The sequence below is a fragment of the Acipenser ruthenus genome, chromosome 13 (genome assembly GCF_902713425.1).
Source record: "Acipenser ruthenus chromosome 13, fAciRut3.2 maternal haplotype, whole genome shotgun sequence".
In the NCBI taxonomy this organism is placed as follows: domain Eukaryota; kingdom Metazoa; phylum Chordata; class Actinopteri; order Acipenseriformes; family Acipenseridae; genus Acipenser; species Acipenser ruthenus.
In genome coordinates, this window is record NC_081201.1 from 37,216,367 (window position 1) to 37,238,285 (window position 21,919).

The 21,919-nt window shown below is 43.8% G+C and overlaps 2 protein-coding genes across 5 annotated transcripts; one reads left to right on the plus strand and one right to left on the minus strand.

Moving 5' to 3' along the window:
• Positions 1 to 145: 145 nt before the first annotated feature.
• LOC117417661 (protein RRP5 homolog) lies at positions 146 to 15,930 on the plus strand. Of its 2 annotated transcripts, none has more exons than XM_034029845.3 (36): positions 146 to 285; positions 790 to 902; positions 1,503 to 1,637; positions 1,827 to 1,994; positions 2,360 to 2,521; positions 2,703 to 2,826; positions 3,248 to 3,429; positions 3,839 to 3,946; positions 4,201 to 4,407; positions 4,889 to 5,013; positions 5,107 to 5,167; positions 5,363 to 5,509; positions 6,351 to 6,602; positions 6,943 to 7,089; positions 7,387 to 7,581; positions 7,724 to 7,894; positions 8,104 to 8,326; positions 8,584 to 8,736; positions 8,970 to 9,085; positions 9,314 to 9,822; positions 10,191 to 10,253; positions 10,537 to 10,639; positions 10,896 to 10,985; positions 11,185 to 11,287; positions 11,379 to 11,556; positions 11,819 to 11,875; positions 11,965 to 12,087; positions 12,280 to 12,402; positions 12,516 to 12,696; positions 13,179 to 13,283; positions 13,410 to 13,571; positions 13,680 to 13,930; positions 14,266 to 14,434; positions 14,528 to 14,681; positions 14,961 to 15,126; positions 15,431 to 15,930. In XM_034029845.3, the coding sequence occupies exons 2-36, from the start codon at positions 801 to 803 to the stop codon at positions 15,600 to 15,602; spliced, it is 5,487 nt and encodes a 1,828-aa protein (XP_033885736.2). In that variant the 5' UTR covers positions 146 to 285; positions 790 to 800; the 3' UTR covers positions 15,603 to 15,930. The 2 variants fall into 2 exon arrangements, with proteins under 2 accessions (XP_033885736.2, XP_058841250.1); XM_058985267.1 differs by lacking the exon at positions 146 to 285 and adding an exon at positions 286 to 329.
• On the minus strand, positions 15,928 to 21,658 carry LOC117418006 (RING finger protein 122-like). Of its 3 annotated transcripts, none has more exons than XM_034030502.3 (6): positions 20,453 to 21,658; positions 18,628 to 18,784; positions 18,485 to 18,527; positions 18,085 to 18,126; positions 17,462 to 17,541; positions 15,928 to 16,983 (listed from the first exon to the last, which is right to left on the minus strand). In XM_034030502.3, exons 1-6 carry the CDS (start codon positions 20,475 to 20,477, stop codon positions 16,866 to 16,868), a joined length of 465 nt encoding a protein of 154 aa, XP_033886393.1. In that variant the 5' UTR covers positions 20,478 to 21,658; the 3' UTR covers positions 15,928 to 16,865. The 3 variants fall into 3 exon arrangements, with proteins under 3 accessions (XP_033886393.1, XP_033886392.1, XP_033886394.1); XM_034030501.3 differs by having other exon boundaries at positions 17,462 to 17,544; positions 20,453 to 21,648; XM_034030503.3 differs by having other exon boundaries at positions 17,462 to 17,544; positions 21,290 to 21,641.
• Positions 21,659 to 21,919: the final 261 nt, after the last annotated feature.

Genomic DNA, 21,919 nt, shown 5'->3' on the forward strand with positions numbered 1-21,919 from the left:
AACAGTTAGCGTGGCCTTCCTTAGCTGATATTAAGTGGATTGGACAATACTATTGTCAATCATATATATCTTACCCTCCTAATGGTTAGATTTGCACACCAACATTTGCGGAGTTTTTTTTTTTTTTTTTTTTTGCAGTGACCCCACAGGAAGTAATAATGTTCAATCAACCCATCATTTACTCCGATGAAGTGTTTCCTGGGTCATTGACATGGCGAGCCACATGTGAATCTCACGACTTGGAAGAATTTATAATCTGGAACAAGATACAGCCGCAAGAGACAGGTAAATAACTCCAGCCTGGTACAGCGATGTTATCGCCTTCACGGGTACTGCTAGTCTGTTATTTATTTGAAAGCACAGAGATTGCTTTCAGCTCCGATTACAAGATAGAATGTTACTTTCCTGTAGTTTCTGTAATTTTTCAGCGGCGACTGAAGTTACCTCCCTTTAAATTTCGAAAACGGAATTATTGTCTGCTTTATTATAGATATATTTCTTAGCGTCTGCTAAGAAATAAATAATAATAATAATAATAATATATTTGTATTGACACACATATACATAAGTGCGCAGTGTGTTACAAAGATTGGTAAATGAAACAATATGAATACGCTTAATGAGCGAGTCATTATGTACACAGCTATGCAATCCTGGTATTGCAGGATACATGTTTTGAATCTTGTTATAGCAGATCCTACAGTACAGATGGGAGAGGTGGGATTTGGACTTCAGTCTCACCGCCTCCACCTTCTTTTTAGAGTTTATTCTTGCAATTCTTTACGCTAGGGACATAAAACATGGCATCGACTGAGGAAGACTTTCCCCGAGGAGGGACTTTCAAAAAGCCAGCTGATGGGAACGCTGTAAAACACTCTGTGGAACACGACAACTTGTTTGAGGTGAGTAAAACAAAACAAAACAAAAAAACATGCCTCACTCTTTAAGCAAAGGTGAATCCTCAGTGAGCGTTACACAAATTAAACCAGCATATATGAGCAGTCTCTTGTATTGTGGCGGCGAAAGCCAGTGTACAAAGTGTTGTCCTTTCAGCCTGGACTATACAAAAGGCGATCACATTGCCTTGAACACGCCATACTATGGCAAAGGTAGCATTATAACACTTTGAACCATCCTGTTTCTGACGTTATTTTGCCTAAGTAAAGGGATACTTTATATTGAATTTCTTTCCTGTTTAATATCCGATTACGTGTGTTCCGTGTAGCCTTTTACCCAGTTTGTTTTTTTCTTCTTAGAACCTTATTTGCCATGCTTGCTAGTGTACACTATTGTCAGTATGTTAGTGCAGTATAGTGCGGTCCCTTTCAGCATGTGTTCTGAGGTACTGGTTTGCATTCTTCGGCTGGGGTCTCACCTGCGGAAGAATTGTAAAGCATATTAACAGAGCTTTATGTTAAGATGACGAAATGAGAGAAAGATCACAACAAAAGATAGAAAAAAATGGTGTGGTGGTGGTGTTACCTTTGTTCCCTCTTTTACAGTCCCACGAACCTGAACGGAGTAAGAAGAGAAAGACAGATAAAGGAGGGGATGGGAAGAAAGAAACAAAGCAAAAGACAAAAGAGGCACTCCTCAAACTCAACACAGGGAAAAATGTGGAAATCCTTCATTTCAAGGTTAGTGAATATGCACTGTAGATGCACGACCACCACAGTAACAACAGCCATGGCTTTGTCAAGTGACAAAACTGGTACAACTGGGGCTCACTCTTCAAAACGGTTGTATATCCCGGAATAAAATGTACATGATCATAGGATAGTAAGTAGTGAAAATGTTGCTTAATTCCCTGTGCATTTCGTCTGCAGAAACTCACAGTGGGAACACTGATCCTGGGCTGCGTGAAGGAGGTGAAAGATTTTGAGCTGGTGGTGGGCTTACCAAACGGACTCACCGGGTATGTCCAGGTGACCAGCATCTCTGACGGGTACACCAAGCTGCTGAATGACCAGGTGGATGCTGGGGAGGCCGTGGAGGTGAGTGCTGTGTGCTGGTGGTTGGAATTGAAAAAAAAAAAATTTGTACTGTTTGCTTGCAGATGTGAAAACCTGAGCTGGGATTTAAACCCAGGATCTCTTAGTCCTTTGTCCCAAACTCTGAGGGCTGGTTCTGCAGACTTGGATTAACAGTTGTGGACTGCTTTACCTAAATTAACATAAGGAATTGTGAAACCAGCCGTGAATGTTCCGTCAAACTTTTGAGATGCTAAAATGTGGCACCTCGGTTTCTTAAAGTTCAGTCATAGTACAGTGCTTTTAGATAAAGTAGCTGCACTTCATAGCGTGTACGTTGAGAGACTTTGTTTGAATTGCAATCTCCCACTTCCCTGTTGCATCTGTAGGAAGTCTTGACCCTTGCTCACCTCTATACCCCTGGCATGGTGGTTAGGTGTGTTGTGTCCACCCTGGGATTGACCAAAGAAGGCCATCACAGTGTCAAACTGTCAATCAACCCCAGAGAAGTCAACAAGGGTCTGAATGCTGCATCTCTCAAGCCTGGCATGGTGAGTTGGGGGTGTCTGGTTCACACTTGCTTTACTATAATGGTTGCAAGAGAAACATGATACAATTCCACAGGCAGATAACATGTTTGGTAAAAGCTTGGGAAGCTTAACAAGACTGCCAAGTCTGTCTGTAGAACATTGTGTATCCTACTTTGTGTTGAAAGAGTCTCTTGTCCTGTAGCACATTTCTGGCTGTGTTGCAAGTATAGAGGACCATGGCTTCCTGATCGATGTTGGCATTGGCAGAGCGAAGGCTTTTCTACCCAGACAAAAAGCTCTAGATGACCTCAAGGCAACAGAGCAGGGTAAGTTTAATTATACTGTGATTTACTAGAATAAAAACAACCAGGCTACAATATAGAAGAACACATGAACTACTTGAAGGCCACCCTGCTGTACTGAGGAAATAAGCACACTTTCAAATGCATGTTATAAAATATGTCAACATGGGTCTTGCCTAGTTCCTCTGCACTATTTTGAATAAGAAAATGTGTTTATCAAAAGTGCATATGGCATTTTAATTGAGTTCATTTTCTTCCCCTTGAAATGTATATCTTAATTTGTAATGTTTTTTTCAGGAAGTACAAGGAAGTTGTACTTTTGATACTATAAATTGGTTCCTGAATACATATACATGTACATATTTCAAAAGGTGATGCAGCCTTTTTCTTCTGCCTGTGGCACTTGTAAGTGAAAGCTGTGTCTGCCTTTTTTTGGTGAATCCAGGAGGGGACCTGCAGGTGGGCCGGTATCTGAACTGCCTGGTGGAGGAGGTGAAGAATGAGGGCCGCATCGTACGCTTGTCTGTCAGTCCAGACGCCATTGCCAAGGCCCTGGCAGAGAAAGAGCAAGGCTGGACGCTCAGTAACCTGCTGCCTGGGCTGGTGGTGAAAGCTCAGATTAAGAAGGTAACACACACTCCCTCTTGTTAACATGTAAGGTCTATAATGATTAGTAGATGGCAGCTAGAGTATATGCAATGGTAGCTGACCAGTTGTCCTGTGAAAAATGGTGGAGCTGTGTTTTTTTATTAATTTAAAATGTTTTGTTTGGGACAAAATCTCTGCTACCACTGTTCTTTTCTTCCAGGATAAAATAGTTAGTATATTAGCTGGCACTGGTCACTGACTTCCCCCATTGTGTGAATGAAAATAGCCTGTTTAGTTGGGTCTGTTGGTTAACATTGCTCAAGCTTCTTATAAATTATATAAAGATGGCAAAACAGTTATCTGATGAATATCCAGAGGCAAAAACTCTTCACCAGATTCCCCGCCTGTTCTGCATGGCTGATAGTTTTGTTGGTTCTTTGTTTTGAAGTTGACCTCTCATGGGATCACTCTGGAGTTCCTCTCCTCATTTTGTGGATCAGTAGACTTCATGCAGATGGACCCAGAGAAAGAGAAAGTCTACCGGCAAGGACTCCAAGTGAGTACTGATAGACTAAACCAGCCGTAACACTTATATCTGCATGTGTATTTAATCAACAGTGCACTCTTGTTAGTGCTTTCATTTCAAATCCATGAATCCCTAATGCTTTCAGGGTTGCTCAACTAAACATAATGCTTGCATGCAGATCCAGTTTAACTGCACAACATTGCATTGAGGAAAGTCTTGCTCTTGCTATGGCCGATTGGGAGTGTATCTGTGTGTCTGACCTGTCGTCTGATCCTCCCCTCCAGGTGAAAGCCTGTGTGCTGTATGTCCATCCCTCCTCCCGCACTGTGGGGTTAAGCCTGCGGCCCTGCTTCCTGCAGCCCGGCAGTGTGGTGGAGCCTCTGACGAGCGCTCGGATCGGGGAGGTGATTGAGGGCTGCACAGTCAAGGCTTTCCACCAGGACGCTGGCGCCACTCTGCTGCTGCCCGATGGCATGCTGGTTTTTGCACATGTGAGTAAGCGTGGTCCTTTGACGGCATTTTGACGCAGCCCACAATTTGTATTAATTTGTTCTAGCTTATCGTAGTCCTTGAGGAGCTTATTCCTGTCAAGTTTATTGGTTGTTTTTTTTACGTACAAGTAGAACAAAAACGTTTTTAATCCCCCAAAGTGTTTACTCCAGTCTTACTCCAATAAACTCTTATTTTTACAAGTCTAGAACCAAACCGTGAAGTTAAATATTTCAAGTTCTCGTTATCACTGAAGAGGTTTTTGGATTTCATTTGGTAACATTAACAGGATTTTTTTTTCTTTCTGAAAATAGGAGATAAAGAAATGAGGAAATGCTTTGGGAATATGTTTTAATTCAATATCAAGAAGTTTCTCTGTATCCATTTACTTTTCCAAATTATACAACATGTACACTGGAAAGTCTTGGTGGGGTTTGAATTCTCTTTTGCGTAGCTGTTTAAATAATTCTGTATTTCTTACAGAAAAATCACCTAAAAGAAGCCCTGGAGCCCTTGAAAACCAACAAGATGGGCTCAGGATCCAGCCACACGTGCAGGATCCTAGATTACAGCCCCATGGATCAGGTGGCACTAGTGAGTCTAAGGAAGTGAGTGTGCCGTGCTGATTGTGCATTCTTATTTATACTCGTGAACACTCAAGACACAGTCAATGTTAAACTGTTTGTGTGTGTTCTTCCCAGGAGTGTTATCGATGCTCCTTTCTTGAGATACCAGGACATTCGACCTGGACAGCACATTGAGGTAGATAAGTATTTCAAACTTTAAAAACATCTAATGCCCTATTTACACTACATGTTATTGTCGTTAAATACTTCCTCACGACCTGTCTGTGAGAAATGTGGTATTTTTATTATAATTATTTAAAACATGCATGCAGATTGTTTGGTCATACTAATTTGAAGAATGCATGATCCGAAATGCAAATCTCTTGACTAGTGCAAAGTGATTTCCCTGGAGCGTTACGGGATGCAGGTGAAGGTGACGGATCACATCCGCGGCCTGGTCCCACGAACACACCTGGCAGACATTCTCCTGAAGAACCCGGAAAAGAAGTACAGCCCCGGGGATGAGATCCGGTGTCGGGTAGGTTCCCGGCAGCTGCATGTTGGCCTATTTGCAGGGGTTCACATAACTGGTACGCATGCGGACCAATAAAGAAAAATGCAGACTTATATATTGTTCTTTTAAGATGCAAAGGTGTACCCTTGGTACATTTAAGAGGAAAGCGAGGGCGATTTGGATGATGACCCGTGCGTGCCAAACCATGTCTGCTGGTGCTCACGTGAGAACCTAAATGTTAAAAAGTTAAGTTATGTGAACCCCTGCCTATTTGCATTAAGATTAAAAAGCGTGGGCGCTTGGTGTACAGGGTGAGTCAGACAGCCAGGTGAGTGCAGGTTTGCATCCTGACTCTGAAATCGCCAGTCTTTACTGTGGATTCCGGGGGAGCGTTGCATTGGCTCTGGTGCTCCTGCGGGTTAGGGAGGCAAAACCGGCAGGGACTGTTTCTCCTCGTCTCGCTACAGTGAACCCTGCTGGCCAGATGTCTGTTGAGTTCAGGCAGACACCTGCAGGCTGGCCTTTGTCCTCCAGAGGCTGGTAGCTCGCTGACGTCAGCTCTCGAATTCCTGGGTGTAAAAGAGGAAACTGGCTCGGTCGTGGGATCGAAGGACACTCACTGAACCTTCAGTTCTCCTCAGCTGTGGGGAATTACTGCGGTGAGGAGGAAAACATTATTGGACATTCTAATTTGGGGAGAAAAACAGCGGGTAAAATAATTGGGCACTCTAAATAAAAAAAAAAAAAAAAAAAAAAAAAAAACTATTTAAAAGAAGGAATCCAGATGTGTCTTTACCTGCTGTAATATCCCTATCTGTCTCTATCTCTCTCGATCTGTCTCTATATATATCTGTCTGCTTGGCAGGTTCTAACCGTGATTCCCGACACCAAGAAGCTGATCCTGACCCGGAAGAAGGCTCTGGTGGAGTCCAAGCTGCCGCTGATCTGCAGCTATGAGGATGCCAGGCCGGGCCGGGTGGCACATGGCTACATCGTGTGTGTCAAGGACTTCGGCTGCATCGTGCGCTTCTTCAACGAAGTCAATGGGCTGGTCCCTCGGCATGAGTTGAGCACGGAGCCTGTACCGTTTCCTGAGAAGATCTTTTACAGTGGGCAGGTGAGGCTAGATCTAGCAGAGATTTTTGGCTGAAAGTCTTAACATACTGGAAACAGTACATTTCATTAGGATTCATGTTTTTAAAAAAAAAAAATAAATAAAAAAAAAAGACAGTAATTGGGCGTCTAATTTGCTAACCTGGCTATATAATGCTCAGTAAATAAAATGTGTACTAATTCAGATTTTGCTGATGCAACCCCCATTGGTGATCCCAGTTCTGCCTGTCTTGCTCTTTGATCCCGGGCCAGGCCTGTGTGTTTAACAGTAGATATAAGTAGGACCCCCTCTAGGCTAACGTTTGGGGGAAATCATTTTTAAATCATTATTGCATTTCTTTCAGGTTGTCAAAGCGAAAGTGCTGAAGTGTGAACCTGAGCAACAAAAGCTGCTGTTGTCCTTCAAAGCCACAGGGGGCAGTGTTGCTGCTGAAGTAGCCAGGGTGGAGCAGGCTCAGGGGAAAGAGGCATTTCACTTTGAAATTGGGAAGGTAGGTGACATTAATATAAACCCTGCACCCCTTTTCAAAATGAGTAGTTTTGTTACACCTTTTAAAAACTACGTTAAGGATGCCTATTTGAATTGTGCTCTGTTTTGCCATGTAAAACACACTTGACATTTTGAGGTTTTGGAATACATCTATAAAAGTTTTATAGCACATGTGATTTCATTAACATAGCAAATATGCTTATTTACAGTAGTAGTTTAGTGTATTCCTATGCAAGCCATTCCGTTTATGTTCTTGTCTCTCCCTCCTATTGGTCATTTTCACTTGTGTTCTCTTCAGATTGTAAAGGTGATGGTTGTGCGCAAGACTGTCGATGGACTGGATGTTTCAATTCTTCCAGAGGCAGCGTCAGCTTTCCTGCCCATGATGCACCTCTCTGACCACGTGTCCAACTGCAGGCTCCTGTGGGAGGGGCTTGGAGAGGGCGACATCATCTCCAACGTGATGTGCCTGAGCAAAAACAAGGAGCACATTGTATCCTTTCTAGTCTGTCTCTCTCTTTATTTTACCTTCTGTGGCCAGTGCCTTCTGTCTTACCCTCTCGCTGATTTGCAGAGATTGTGATCTTTCGGTTGAAACATACACCTTTGTGCTTGGTCCTTAAAGTCCTGTGTAGATACTTTGTAAGAAGCCCATTATCAAGGCTGCAGTCGAGGAAGGTTATCCAGCCAAAGACTTTTCTGAAGTCCAGTCTGGAATGATGCTGCCTGGATTCATAAAGAACATAATGCCGTATGGAGTCTTTGTGGAATTCCCCTATGGGCTGATGGGATTGGCACCCAAATCTGTAAGTGAATGTAAAGCACACAATGTAAAGTTAGTGTCGCTGACATGAACACATTTCAGTAGCTGTCTAGGTCAAGGCACTAGTGCTATATGCGCTGCAGGTCTGAGTTCCCAACTTCTGAATTATGTCCCTCACTATTTTCACTTTATTGCGGTTGGACAGTATTGGATTATGACCACTTTGTATTTTTTTTTTTGATTCTCCCCCAGGCCATGTGCGACAAGTTTGTGACCAACACGAGCGATCATTTCCAGGTAGGGCAGACCGTGCTGGCCAAGGTAACCAACCTGGATGAGGGGAAGCGACGGTTCCTGCTGAGCTTGAAGGTGTCGGAGTGCAGCTCGGGGGAGGAATGGGGGCAGGAGAGCCTGGAGCTGCTCACACAGTGCCTGGTAGAGAGGAGGGATGTGTGCAGCATGATGACCAGCAGAGGTGAGGAGCTGCAGCCGACTGCACAGATGTGTACTGCCTTGTAGCAGGAGCACCCACATGTTGTTAGTATACAGTGAACTTAAAAGATCTTCATTCTAAAACTTAGCAGTGCGCCATGATTCCCAATGCATGTGCTCACGACTTCCACCACTGAAATGAATTCACCATTGTTTAGTGGTCTTTTGTGAGTGAATTTTAATGTTTTTTGGTGTTAAACAAATATAAAGCCTTTCTCTTTTTTTTCTGTCTGTTTCCAGCTGATTCTGAAGTGGCCCAGAACCTCTCCAAGCTGGTGTTGGGACAGAAGTTAAAACTGGCTGTAGAAGAAGTGAAGGATGATGGGACAGCTTACTTTAAAGCTAGCCAGGTTGCTGGAGCAACAGTGTCAGCCACAAAGCATCACCTGACTGGTAAATTGGATGTTTTAATTTCCGTCCCAGTAATTAGTTTTATTCACGATTTAAACCACTCTTGTTTGAATACTGTAGTTAATCTGTAGTTTTATCATTTACAAATAGAAAGGAAACTCAAGTTACATAAACTCCTGTTCTTTAAATATTGGGATTTCAGTGGAGATTTCAGTATTCAGGACACCTATCTTATTGTTTTAACTTTAGATTTTTGTTTTTATTGAAATGCTCAGGTGTGAGTCTTGACCCGGGACAGAATGTCACTGCGGTCATCCTGCATGTTAATCACCTGACCTCCCAGGTCTACCTCTCTCTCAGAACGGAGCTGGTCAACAGTAAAACCAAGCAGGTGAGATTGGGGTTGGGATTGTGCAACACCAGAGCTGCCAGCACCAATATCAGTCCAGGAGTGACAAGTGCATCATTTACAGAGAATGAAGGCACTTTTTCTGTTGAAACTATTAATCTGTGTTCCCTCCCAGAAAATGACTGGTTTTCAGGGTTGTGGCTTTTGGTTTTTGAAGGGTTTGAGGCCTTAAATCCCCCTTTTAAGCAGGGTCCTTGCTTTCTTTTTCAGCTGAAGGAGAACACAACACATTCAGCCACAGTCCAGCATGTGGAGACGGACTTTGCCATTGCATCATTAGCCGAGACTGGTCAGCTGGCCGTAGTACCTGTGGCAGCCCATCTGAACGACACCTTCCGGTTTGAGTCTGAGAGATTGTCTGTTGGACAGACCCTGGTGGTCTCTGTGAGGCAGCCCAGCTGTGAGGCTGTCGGGGGGCTTCCCTTAGTGGTTCAGGGTCCAGAGAAAGCCAAGCGGAAACGGAAACTCTCAGAAAGCAAAGAGGAGGCGCCCAGAGGCATCCAGCACTCCTGCTGCCTGGGCGATACGGTGAGCGGGACTGTCAAGTCCATCCGTCCCACCTGTGTCCTCCTGGCTTTGGAGAGAGGCATCACAGGCAGCATCCATGCGTCCGAGATATTGGAAACAGTGAAGCCCTTCAGCTTCCCCACATCCTCACTGAAAATGGGAATGGAAATCACAGCCAGAGTAATTGGAGGAAGAGAGTCCAAGAGTCATAAGTAAGTTTGGTAAAGAAATTAATTGTGTAACTATCATTATAACAGGTACTGTGAATTGGATCACAAATTTCCAGTTTGTTTTCTTACTGTTTTCTCATAGAGTAGCCTATATTTTTCCGTATGGGGAAAATTACAGGGAAACTGACACTTACAAAGTAAATGTATCACACGGGCAGTTTGCCCCAGTATGTCATACCGTTCAAGGGAGTGGTCTGTAAGTACAGCTGATTTTATATTAAAAGGTGGTGACTGACAGTCAAACCAGCAGGACTGGAGTATCACATGCTAAAAGCTCAGTTGCTAAAAAAGGGTGGTCTTGTCTGTTGCTTCTTTTAGACATGCGTTTGAAATAGTTTTATTCCCTGTAGGTTTTTGCCAGTCACCCATTCACACTTTACTTTCACAATACCGGAACTAACGGTTCAGCCAAGGTAAGATTTCTCTTTTTTATCCTGTTTTATGGTACAATTTCAAATCAAAACGTATGCGTAGGCTTCGCTGAGGGGAGCATGTTTGGCTGGGCAGAGCTGTAATGGCTTCTTTTTACCATATATAAAAAGGATTCCTATTGTAGTTAAACCCATTTCTATTTCTGTCTAAGAATTGGCAATGCAGTTCTGTTAAGCTGCTATGCTCCCTACCCTTAACTGGGTTACTAACTGTGCAGTACAAGTCCTTGTGTCCATTGATTGAGCTTCATCTCTGTTGTGGCAGGAAGCTGAAGGGAGATTGGAGCGAGGAGCTGAAGGACCAGCCTTTGTCTGAGAAGCTGAAGAGCTACCAGCCCGGCCAGGAGGTGACCTGCTTCGTGTCAAAGGTAGGTGTGGAGAGGCTGTGTGGGAGCATTCGCCTGGAGAAAGAGCAAGCCTCTTCTGAGCATCCTAGTCTATCCAGAACATGCTCCCTCCGCAACATTGAAAGAGTGAATTGTGGGGACAGAAACCGAGCAGTCTTGCAGGTGGGGATCTGGTTAGACTGAAATTCTCTTTCTCTTAGTGAACGCACTTATTAAACATTTAAATGTATTGGTGAGATACTAAAGTTAATGATGGCTCTCTCCTCCCTTGGTGCAGTTCAACAGTCTCAAGAAGTGCCTGGAGGTGGAGGTGACCCATGATGTGCGTGGGACAGTGGAGCTGCTGGCAATGACCTGGAAACCCAAGGTAAGCACTGATTTGGTCATGTGCGATTCTATCCAGCTGACAAATCTGTCATGGAAAACACTGCTGGCAATGACCTGGAAACATAAAAAAGCCCTGCCACTGCCAAACAGATGAGAAGAGGGTTAAAGCACCTGTCTGACACTACAGATAAATTCCCTTCTTTGTATGTCGCTGACCCTTTTTAAATGTTTACTTGTAGGATTTGAAACGCCCAGAGAAGCTGTTTAAACCTGGACAGGCACTGAATGCCCTGGTCGTCTGCACCAACTCCTCTGAGACCCGGCTTTGCCTCTCCCTCTCAGGTACGCATGGTGTCCTCTTCCGTTCTGTGTGTGCTTCACAGCGACCTGTTTTATTCCTCATCTCTGTATTCCTCCGGTTCTTGTATTTCAGGAGTGCACTCCTTGGGAGAAGGCTCTCTGACTCTGGGGACGGTTACAAAGGTCACTCCACATGTGGGCCTCATTGTTTCCTTGCCATTCCGGCAGTGTGGTCGAGCTGGCATCCTGGACCTCAGTGACACGTACACGGCATCGCCGTTGGAACAATTCCATGTTGGCCAGACAGTCAGGTTAGTTTGGGACTCTGTTCTTAATGGAAACCTTGTTCATTTAAAATCAGCTTCCAATGGCGTGTATAATCTACCATTTATACACCATGATGAGGTGCCTGATATCCTGGGGGTTCCTGTAAAGCAATGTTTCCTCTAGCTTCTGGTGAGGAGTTACTTTGGATGGATAACCAGCTTTTAGCCATTCAGCTGGCAACAGTCCTTCATTGAAATATAGAAAAGCCTACAGCTGTGTCACAAACAACTTTTCTGTTCCTAAAAGGTGTTGTGTCCTCGCACGGGAAGATGAGAAAATCCATGTGTCTCTCAGGCAGTCCAGGTAAGATGAAAATGAAACATAAAGACCATTGAAGTCATGTGTTTTAGGCTACTTCATTGTGTTTAATCTGTATACCTATTGCCCTGCAGGACAAGCCCAGTAAGCAATCTCAAAGGGAATGACCCTGAAATTCTCTCCATTGAAGATCTAAAGAAAGGGCAGATTGTACAAGGCTATGTCAAATCTGTAGGAGACGCTGGAGTCTTTATTGGGTAATATCTCCCCCCCCCCCCACTCTTTTTTTGTTAAGTTTATTTTGTTGGTAATGTTCTATGGAATTTGACAAAAATATGTCAAACGCCCTTCTCTTGTACCTGCTGAGAGCACCTAAAGATAAAACAAACCTTGCTCTAGCTGTGAGTCTCATCTTTGATTATGAACCCGTCTTCTCTGCTCTGTTCCAGCCTGTCCAGGACAATCACTGGTCGATGTCAGTATCGGCACGTCACAGACTACTTTGTGAGTGATCACAGTGTCTACGTGAAAAACATTCCACTCGGCAAACTGCTCACCTGCAAAGTTCTGAGGTGAGCAAAGGAATTACAAGGGCAGTGCGTTCATTCCAAAAAAGGGTCTATCGATTCCAAAAAAGGTGCCATTGTCTGTCTGGTACTAATGGGTATTATGTGTCCTATTGCAGTGTGGATAAAAAACCGAATCATGTGGAACTGTCTCTGCTCCCAGAGGACACTGGGGAACCGGACGTTCTCCCAGAGTCACTTCGGCTTCCTTCCAGAGAAAAGGGAGAACAGAAGGAGAAGCGGCAGGGGTTCAAGAAAATGCAGCAGAAACGAAAGAGGGGGGCCTCTGAGAGCGAGCAGGTAAAGGCTGGCTTTCAGTTTGTGTATTTATTTAACATATTCATCTCTGAATCAGGAATTAAAGAATGCACGTAATGAGGCAGCATTATCTATACCGTGATACTGGTCATGATCCACTGCAGTATGTTAATAAAGCAGTCCGCTTTCAGTTCTATATAATGGTTTTTTTGGAGATTGGAAGGAGCCTGATAGTGGGAGCATGGGTATCCCTAACTGCAGCTGAAGCTGCATATTTAAGCAATAGCAAACCTTGGTGAAGACCGCTACTTTTCAGCCTACTTGCAGTAATTGATGGTAAATACCTGTTTTGAAAAGGGCTGTAGGTCGATATCTGGTTTTAGTTACATGATAACAAGAATCCGGAAGTTAATCACCAATACACAAGTCACAAATCCTAACAGCCCTTTAGAACTTGTTAGAGGGCAGTTTATTTATTTTAGTACAGCTCTAAACCTCATCTTGGTGCTTGCATTTCCCTTTAGGAGGTTGCGGTAGAGAATAAGAAAGTGACGAAGAGTCAAAAGAAATCTGAGGACAACGACAGTGGAGTTGATGTTTATTTCCGGGAAGAGGAAGAACTACAAAAGGTAAGGGGTGTGGGTGTGGGTGTGGGTGTGTGGCTGGATGTCGCACTGCTGTAAGCTTTTCGCTGGGCAGCCTTGTTTTTAAAGTCCCGGAGTGTGTTTTGTGAATGTGTTTCTGTTCCCCTGCAGCAGAAGAAGCCATCCGTCCACAGCAAGAGTGAAGCCCCGCCCCGGCTCCAGGTCTCCGCAGGGTTCTCCTGGGACGTTACACTGAGCTCTCTGCAGCCAGTCGGGACGGGACGAGGGGCACCCGCCTCAGACAGTGAAGAGGAGGAGGAGGAGGAGGAGAAGGTAAGGCAGCTTTACCACTGAAAAAATAAACTCGGTTTAAAGCAAGATTTGTAATCATGCCCCCCTTCAAAGACAGTATCTACAGTACATCTCTCTTGTGTGTGTCAGCCCCAGAAAAAGAGCAAGAGGGAGAAGAATATGGAGAAGCAGCGGCAGGAGAAGGAGCTGTCAAAGGTGGAGGGTGAGATGATGGACCCCGGGAGGCAGCCACAGACCGCCAACGACTTCAACCGGCTGGTGCTGGGCTCCCCAGACAGCTCCATCGTCTGGCTGCAGTACATGGCCTTCCACCTCCACGCCACTGAGATCGAGCAGGCCCGCGCCGTGGCAGAGAGAGCCCTCAAGACCATCTCCTTCCGGTGAGAGCAAAAACCACACCAACAGTATTCCTCTTAAGTGGTTTTAATCCATTAGCCTTTCTAAATATACATCATTAATCAGATCTGCAGTCATACCTATTGTGTCTGAAACTCCACTCTAAATGGGAGGATTTATTTACAATACATGTCCAGGATCCCGTTTTACATTGCAATTCAGCTTAGTCGGACCTCTGTATAAAATAACCCTGGTGGTAGATGAAAAATGGCATTCATTAAATGACAAGGTGTCAAAGGGAGCGATTAGCTAGTTTCTTTTGGAATGGCTCCTTGCTAGTGAAGGTGCACTCGTCTGATCTGCCCCCGCATCTCTACAGTGAGGAGCAGGAGAAGCTGAACGTGTGGGTGGCCCTTCTGAATCTGGAGAACATTTACGGGACTGAGGAGAGCCTGAACAAGGTGTTTGAGAGAGCGGTGCTGCACTGTGAGCCTCTCAAAGTGTTCCAGAGCCTCGCTGACATCTACACCAAGTCTGACAAGTACAAGGTGAGCAACAACAATTCACAGAATCGTTGCTATGTGTGTCACGAGAAGGAGATCTTGGTTCAACTCAAACTTCTGGTCTGTCTTTCTCTATAGCAAGCAGAGAGCCTGTACAACACCATGCTGAGGAGATTTCGCCAGGAGAGATCGGTCTGGCTGAGCTGTGCCACTTTCCACTTGAGACAGGGCTGCACAGACGAGACCCACAGACTCCTGCAGAGGGCGCTCAAGTGCCTGCCAGACAAAGAGCGTGAGTACTGAAGGACCCCTGAAACACGGTGTGGGTTGTACATTCTCTGTCTCAATGGTTTCATTCAAGCCTAGGTTAATCAGTTACAAGGTTTCTGAATGAATTTGTGCAAAGACAGACACTTGGAATTGCAAATCATCACGCTCCTTATATTAAACATTGCTAGATAGATTGGAATCATTGGCTGCTATGGATGTGTTGGCAACTATTTGTGCTCAGCTAATTTTAATATGGTGATGTGAAATTTAAGCAATGATTTTCCTTTTCTTTGTGTTTAAGATGTTGACCTTATCGCGAAGTTCGCACAGCTAGAGTTCCGGTTTGGGGACGCGGAACGGGCCAAGTCCATGTTTGAGAGCACGCTTGGTAACTACCCCAGACGCACAGACCTGTGGTCCGTCTACATCGACATGATGATCAAATACGGCAGTCAGAAGGAAGTCCGGTGAGTGGCCTGGTGCATCAAAACAAGTTTACTACAACAAAGCAAACAAGCTTTCAAGTAACCTTTTTGTTCCTCCCCCATAGTATATTTTACGACTTGACATGCATAAGAAGATTCGTAATAAAGATCCATTGTCCAAAATGTTGTTTTGATGGAACGGCCGCATTCCATTATTGGGCTCGACCCAAAGCAGTCCTCGAAGTCCCGGGCCTTGCAGTCCTTGGCATAAGTAAATTACTGTAATCAGTCATGCTTAGAGGTGCATGCAGTACAAACTGAATCCCAATGTACATTTGTGTCGCAGGAACATTTTGGAACGAGTGATCCACCTGAGCCTGGCTGCTAAGAGAATCAAGTTCTTCTTCAAGCGCTACCTGGAGTACGAGAAGAAGCACGGGTGTGCTGAGAGTGTGCAGGTGGTGAAGGAGAAGGCCATGGAGTATGTGGAGGCCAAGGGCTCCATCACGGAGAGCTAACCGCAACCACCAGACTGCTCATCCCAGAGAAACCGCAGCCAGTACAAACCTTCTCAAAACATCAGCCGGGACAATCTCGCACCCATCCTGGATTATAGGGAAACCTAGTCTTTCCTTATCACCTGTAGGGGGATGAGGAATTAAACCATCCTCGTCTCCTGTCAATGTTTCCTGATCTCAAGATGAGATCACTTGGCTTAACCCTCACAGTTCTGTATGTCCTACTATTAAATGAAAGAACTTTTAAGATGTGTCATATTCTCAGTTAACTTTTGGTATTTGTTTACCACCTCTTTATAAAAGATAATTAAATGTATTTGAGAAATCCCCCATTTGTCTAACTTGCTGTTTGTTCTACAAAGAATACTAATAACTTTATTTGGGGCACAAGGATCCTTCCTGTCTGTCCTGTTCTAATTTCTGTTTCCACAGCTGCTGGGGGAATAGTTTGACTTGCTTGGTTTGAGATGTAAAATTATCCTTCTTTCGTGGTGTGTCTTGCACACCAAAACCATTAAGGCAGATTTTCTTTCAGCATGGAAAACTGAGGTTTAACAAAATCTGTAAATTAGTTTCAGCATTCATGACTGGAACAATATCTGGCTTCTGTTTGTGACATGTATACAGAAATACTGGGTCACTACAGTCACACTCTGGGGCTGAGATAGGGATACTAATGGGACTGCTTTTAAAAAAAAACAAGAAGCCATGTATACCGCCAAAACACTAGCAGTTTTTATTAGAATAACATATAAGAAAATAATAATAATAATTAGAAACACTGTACTTGAATTCTTTCCCAGTCCATTGGCAATTCGTTAGTAGCAATTTAGCTTCCAAAAACCAGTATGCTTGTCTGCACACCCTTAATTTTTGGGCTATTAACAAAATAAGCTCCAAAAACTACGCTCCCAAGTCTGAGAAAGCGTTCTGTATTCAAGGTGAACATGTCTTGAAAAGTCACCCTGATCTGTGCAGTGTCTGAGAGGAGAGGTTAAAAAGTGGCACTTCCCAGTCAATCGGCTCCTGTTTCAATACATACAGCAGCAGACTTGGTTGTACTGTCCTCCCTACACACACAGCTCCCCGTTTGTTATTTCTCTGCAAGGCAGCTGGTTACACATAACACAACTTCCCTCTCAAGTTGATTGTATCTGGTTTTGTTTGGAAGGGCAGTATCACTGCCTGCCTTGCCAAGGGACACATCACCATGGAGATAGCTGGCTCCATTCACAGCAGCCTGCATGCCTCCCTCCCTCCTCCTTACACTTCCTGTTGGTTCTGTGGTGCTTCAGCTCCCTGGCGCGTGTCTGCCAGCCTGCAGATGAGCTTGTTGCACATCGGGCAGACGCTGCGGATCTCCAGCCACTTCACCAGGCATCTGCAGTGGGATTGGGGGAGGTTAATCAGATGCTGTACGTGTGCTTCATTGAGAGCTCTGTTGTACACAAATGCTACAACAAAATTCACATGACTGCCATGTAACATCTGCCAAATGCAGAGCTGGAACAATCTAAATGGCTCAGTAATTGCTTGGGTTTCTTTATAAATACATTACAAAAATCAATATGCAGGTGTCTATCTCTCAAATGTAAGTAAATCCTGCGCTATTTCACTTTCAACGACTCATTTCAGAATCCATTTAAGATGTGACTGCTGTTTACTATTTTAGTATGCATACTGCAATAGCGTTCACGTTAGAGTGAGCCACTTCGGATGCTTTTGTTCATTGAAATGCCTTTTTGTTTGAAAGCGTTCTCATTCATTTTTTATAAAAATGTGTTTTTACTTTTCATAACCACCTGCCCTTGAAGCAGTGTTCCACGACAGAATGAACTGTAATTCACAGCTGAACTCACTTTTTGTGAAATGCATGAGAACAAGGGCACACCCCGAGCTCGTCCTTGGCTTTGAACTCTTCCAAACACACGGCACACGTCTGCTGTAAAGAGGAGCAGGCAGACACAAGAGTTTTATTCCACTCAATTATTGGTCTAATGAGTCATTCAAGTATTGTTGATTAAAAGGTGCAGGAAAAGTTCCTACTGTTTTTCACAGGTAATGGAAAACATAAACTTCTAGTCGGTAGAGCCTGTGAATAGGTCTTGAGTGTATTCTACATTTCCAGGTATTAACAGAACCTAATATTTTCAATAAGAATACTACCAAGCTTTATGACAATTGAATATGTAGCTCTCCAGATATATGAATAAAATATAAATATAAATATAAATAGATGGATACTTTGGGATATCTCCAGAATCTGCTGTTCTCAATAATGTATTCTTAATAATGTTAATACCAGGTTTCATGACAATTGGATTGGCGGTACGCCACAGAGATGCTAACATGTGTGAAGTGTGACATCCCATGCGGGGGATGGTAATGGCTCTTGTCATGGCTTTCACATGAATTAGCAGTTGTAATTGTTGAGTGGTGCTGATTTATCTGACAGATACCCATGATAGTGGAGCATGCTTACCCCCAGGAGACTAAGCTTCTTTCCTGCACCCTTCAGCACCACCTAAAAGGCATACAAAATGAACACAGACATTCAAAAGAAGCCAACAAGAGCAGAATTAAGTGTGGTCATATAACAAAATCACACTTCAGAAGATTTTTAGGACCAGTTGTATACTTTTCAAATAAACCAGTTGATTTTTAATCTTGTGATGAAATACTCGATACAAATGTAAAGTAGTTTTCCTTAGAAACTCGTTTAAAAATCCTTGCAGCTCTACGTGGCCCTGCATTTAGTCTTGTACTTGAAGCATTTTTTTCCTTCTGGAAATGTGTCAATGTTCATGTTTAATTCTCTTCCCTGTGATTGAGCAATGTCCATACTCACTATGCAAAGAGCCCAAACATTCAGGTTATCGTACCTCATTATATCCATACTGCTCTCTCCTTCCCTGCCGTCTCAACCTGAAGAAACAGAGTGCATTGCTTTACGCTGTACCAGTGTGGTTAAAACTAAATACAGCTTCAACAACCGAGAGCCCCAGTGTTAAATATCACACCGTACCTGAACAGGTAGCAGCAGAATATCAAGCTCAGCATGAAAATGAAGAGCCCGACGCCCAGAATAATCACGTAGACGTTTAGTGGGAGGTCAGAGGTTTCTTCTGAAGACATCTTACAGGACTCGTCAAAATGCTGAAACCCGAGTCCGCACACACATCCTGCAAATACACAGCAGCATGAAGTGTGAATGAGGCAATGAGATCATCCATGAAAACCATGGGCTTCATTCTGTCACCTGCAAGAGCTAGGGAATGCCCAGAAGAATTTTCTTTACTGTAGATTAAGGTATATCTAAAAATGGAAGTTGTTACTGAATTTATTTATTTTTTCAGATGAAAGAAAAACAGCAAAACTAATACAAAAAGTAAAATAATACTATATATACCCAGACAGCAATCATTCACTAAGCACTGCACTGCAAACAGCAGCAAACTGGCTTTTAAAAACCCATGCCCAGTCAGTCAGTCTGTCTGTCTGTCTGTCTGTCTGTCTATCTATCTGTCTATCAATCATCAGGTGACCTGGCAGCAGGGCTCAATCACAATAGTAAAGAATCGGCTGCAAAGCCTGGCCCTGATTCTCTTTTTGTCAGTTAAACAATGCCATGCTCTCTACAGTGGAATCATGTGCCATCTCTCCTGTCTGTACTTTATGCAGTTTCAGGGCTGGGGCGTCTCGTATTCTGAGTGTTTCAGTAAGTGACAGACAGACAGACAGTAAGGGCTGTTCATCTCTAAGTACTTGTTTTTGTATTGTTTTCATAAAGGCGTGAAACCAATTTCCATGACTTTTATTAGCTTCAGAGACATTTCCAAATATCACCAGATTGTTGTACAGTTCAACTCTTCACTTCAAATGCATTTCATTCATTTTGAAAAGTCTTTGAGGGAACAACCCTAAAGAGCATCCTGTTTTTCCATACTGGTCCACATCCGTTACTGTTCTCTACTTTCTGTAGATTAATCTTGAGTTAATGTGTACCGTTGCTCCTGTCTGTCACGGTTTTGAGTGAACTGCAGAGTGGTCAGCTGAGCATTCTCTCACTCAGTAAAGAATGAATCTTAAAGTCTGATATAGCTGGACATTTTAAGTGACTTTAAATCACCTCTTTATGTAACAGCGGAGGAGGCAATACAGTAAATAGATGTTTACCGATTTTATGTTTTCTTGGAAAAAGTGATGTCTTCAAGAGTATAGTGTATTGGGATCCTATTTATTAGTCCTAGCAGAACTATTACCAGACTACAGGATTAAAAGCAATGGCAACACAGGGACTTAAAGCACAGTGAACCTGATACAGCTGTACACTGATAATGATAAAGTCCTATTGTGAAAAAAATGTGTTCGTGTAAATGAGGCTACTCCATTTAGTGACATCTGTGGGGACACACAGCTTATTTACAGATGGCAGAGCCTCTCAATACCCCCCAAAACAGTGATCCCAGCCTTCGATACAAAGAGAATTCATTATGCTTGGATATTGCGTTACCATCTCACACCTACAGGGGGAGCTAGGAGGAAGAAGAAGGGGGATGCATTAGCAGAGGAGGTACACAGCATATGCCAGACCCTGCAGCTGTTATGGATCTGTGGATAGAATGGGGGCGTTCATAAAGCACTTTTAGATCAGTAAATATTTCAGGCCAGGTCAAAACCCATTATTTGCATTATATGCCTGAAGGACACAAACAATCACTTCCATACAGAGCCCCGGGTGAGTTTGATGAGATCGCAGGGGACTGGCCTGCAGTGGGAGATGTCTGAGTGTCTTCTTGTGTAAGAACAGATCACTGAGGAGTGCCAGCTGGCTTTTTATTTGTACTCACCGTTACACCACTGGAATGGGTGCATGAAATACGACTCCGAACGGCTACAGCAATCCAGCAAAACAGCCAAAAGCGGTCTGCCTCCCTGTCACAGAGAACTGCCAGTCTACCCAGTCAGCATGCATGGGGAGAACTTCACTACGATGGATTGAGAGGACGGGCTTGACGTCCGATTCTTACTGGTTTGAACAGGAAACAAATCAGTGCTGATTCCACAAGCATGCACAAATATATTGGATATCAGGGTATATACTGCACTGCACTCCCACAAGCTATTGTCTTGTATTTCTTCCAGGAGCAGAGCTACTGATTCCAGGGAAAGCCAGCAGATTCCAGTTCAAACCCCTTCACAATGTCTTTTTCTTGGTTCTGAAATGTTCCAAAGGTGTGTCTATTACAACACGTTTTCCAGTTATTCTTGTACTGACAGCCTCAGAAACCTCACCCAGTGCTTTCAAGTGGCTTACGAGTGAATCAAACAGTTAGGTCCAGCTTTTTGACGTATGCTGCAGTTTTGAGATGAGCTCTTCAATGCAAGTCCGAACCCCAGTCACCAGCAGCAGCACGCCTCTATGCCAACACTGTCAGTGCATTGTTTTTAATGCAGAACAAGCATGTCTGTAATATGATCAGTGACGTTGACTTTCTTTGGCCATTAGCACCAGAGGCTCAAGTGGACCTGTCTTGCTTTCAGAACTTGCTATTTAAAAACCAAAACAAAGGATTCCTACCACACAATGGAAAAAAAGGACTTCAAGCTGTGCTTTCCTTCAATAAGAATAATTCTAATTATCGGCGTCTAGTTATTATTCCAGTAAACTGATAAGATCTACCAACCTCCTACAAGATGTAAGTTTCCTTTTCTTTATTCCCGATCCTTCATGGCTGTGGTGAAGTGACTGCTCCCGTTCAGTTTGTAAACAGATCCCTGCTCATGTGATGTGATGTCTGCATAAGACCCCCCTTCTCTCTCTCTCTCTCTCTCTCTCTCTCTCTCTCTCTCTCTCTCTCTCTCTCTCTCTCTCTCGCTCCCCCCCTTCCCTTCCTCTCCCAGCTGTAAGCTATTACAGATTGACAGAAGGCAGACTGGCCCTTGCCAAGTGAAATCTGGGAATGTGTGCGTCTGTGCGTCTCCCTGTTTGTGTGTGTTGAGGAAATAGCAAAAAAAGAAAGCCCGATCACGTGCTCAGCTCTGACAAACATAACAAAGACAGAGAAGGCTCAAAGGCCGAGCAGTGGTTATTAATGCAGACAGCACCCATATGATATACTGGCAGCCTGCCCAGGATTGGCTCTGCAGTGAACAAAGGAAACCCCCCCACCCACCCACCCACCCCGCTTTCAAAACAACAGCAGCTGCTCACTGTGCATTATTACAAACTGGTTCCAAATGTCTTCCGTTCTTAATGTGCTTCTATTCCTCACAAAAACAAAAGCGAATAAGAAGGAAGAATCTGAAAGAGATGC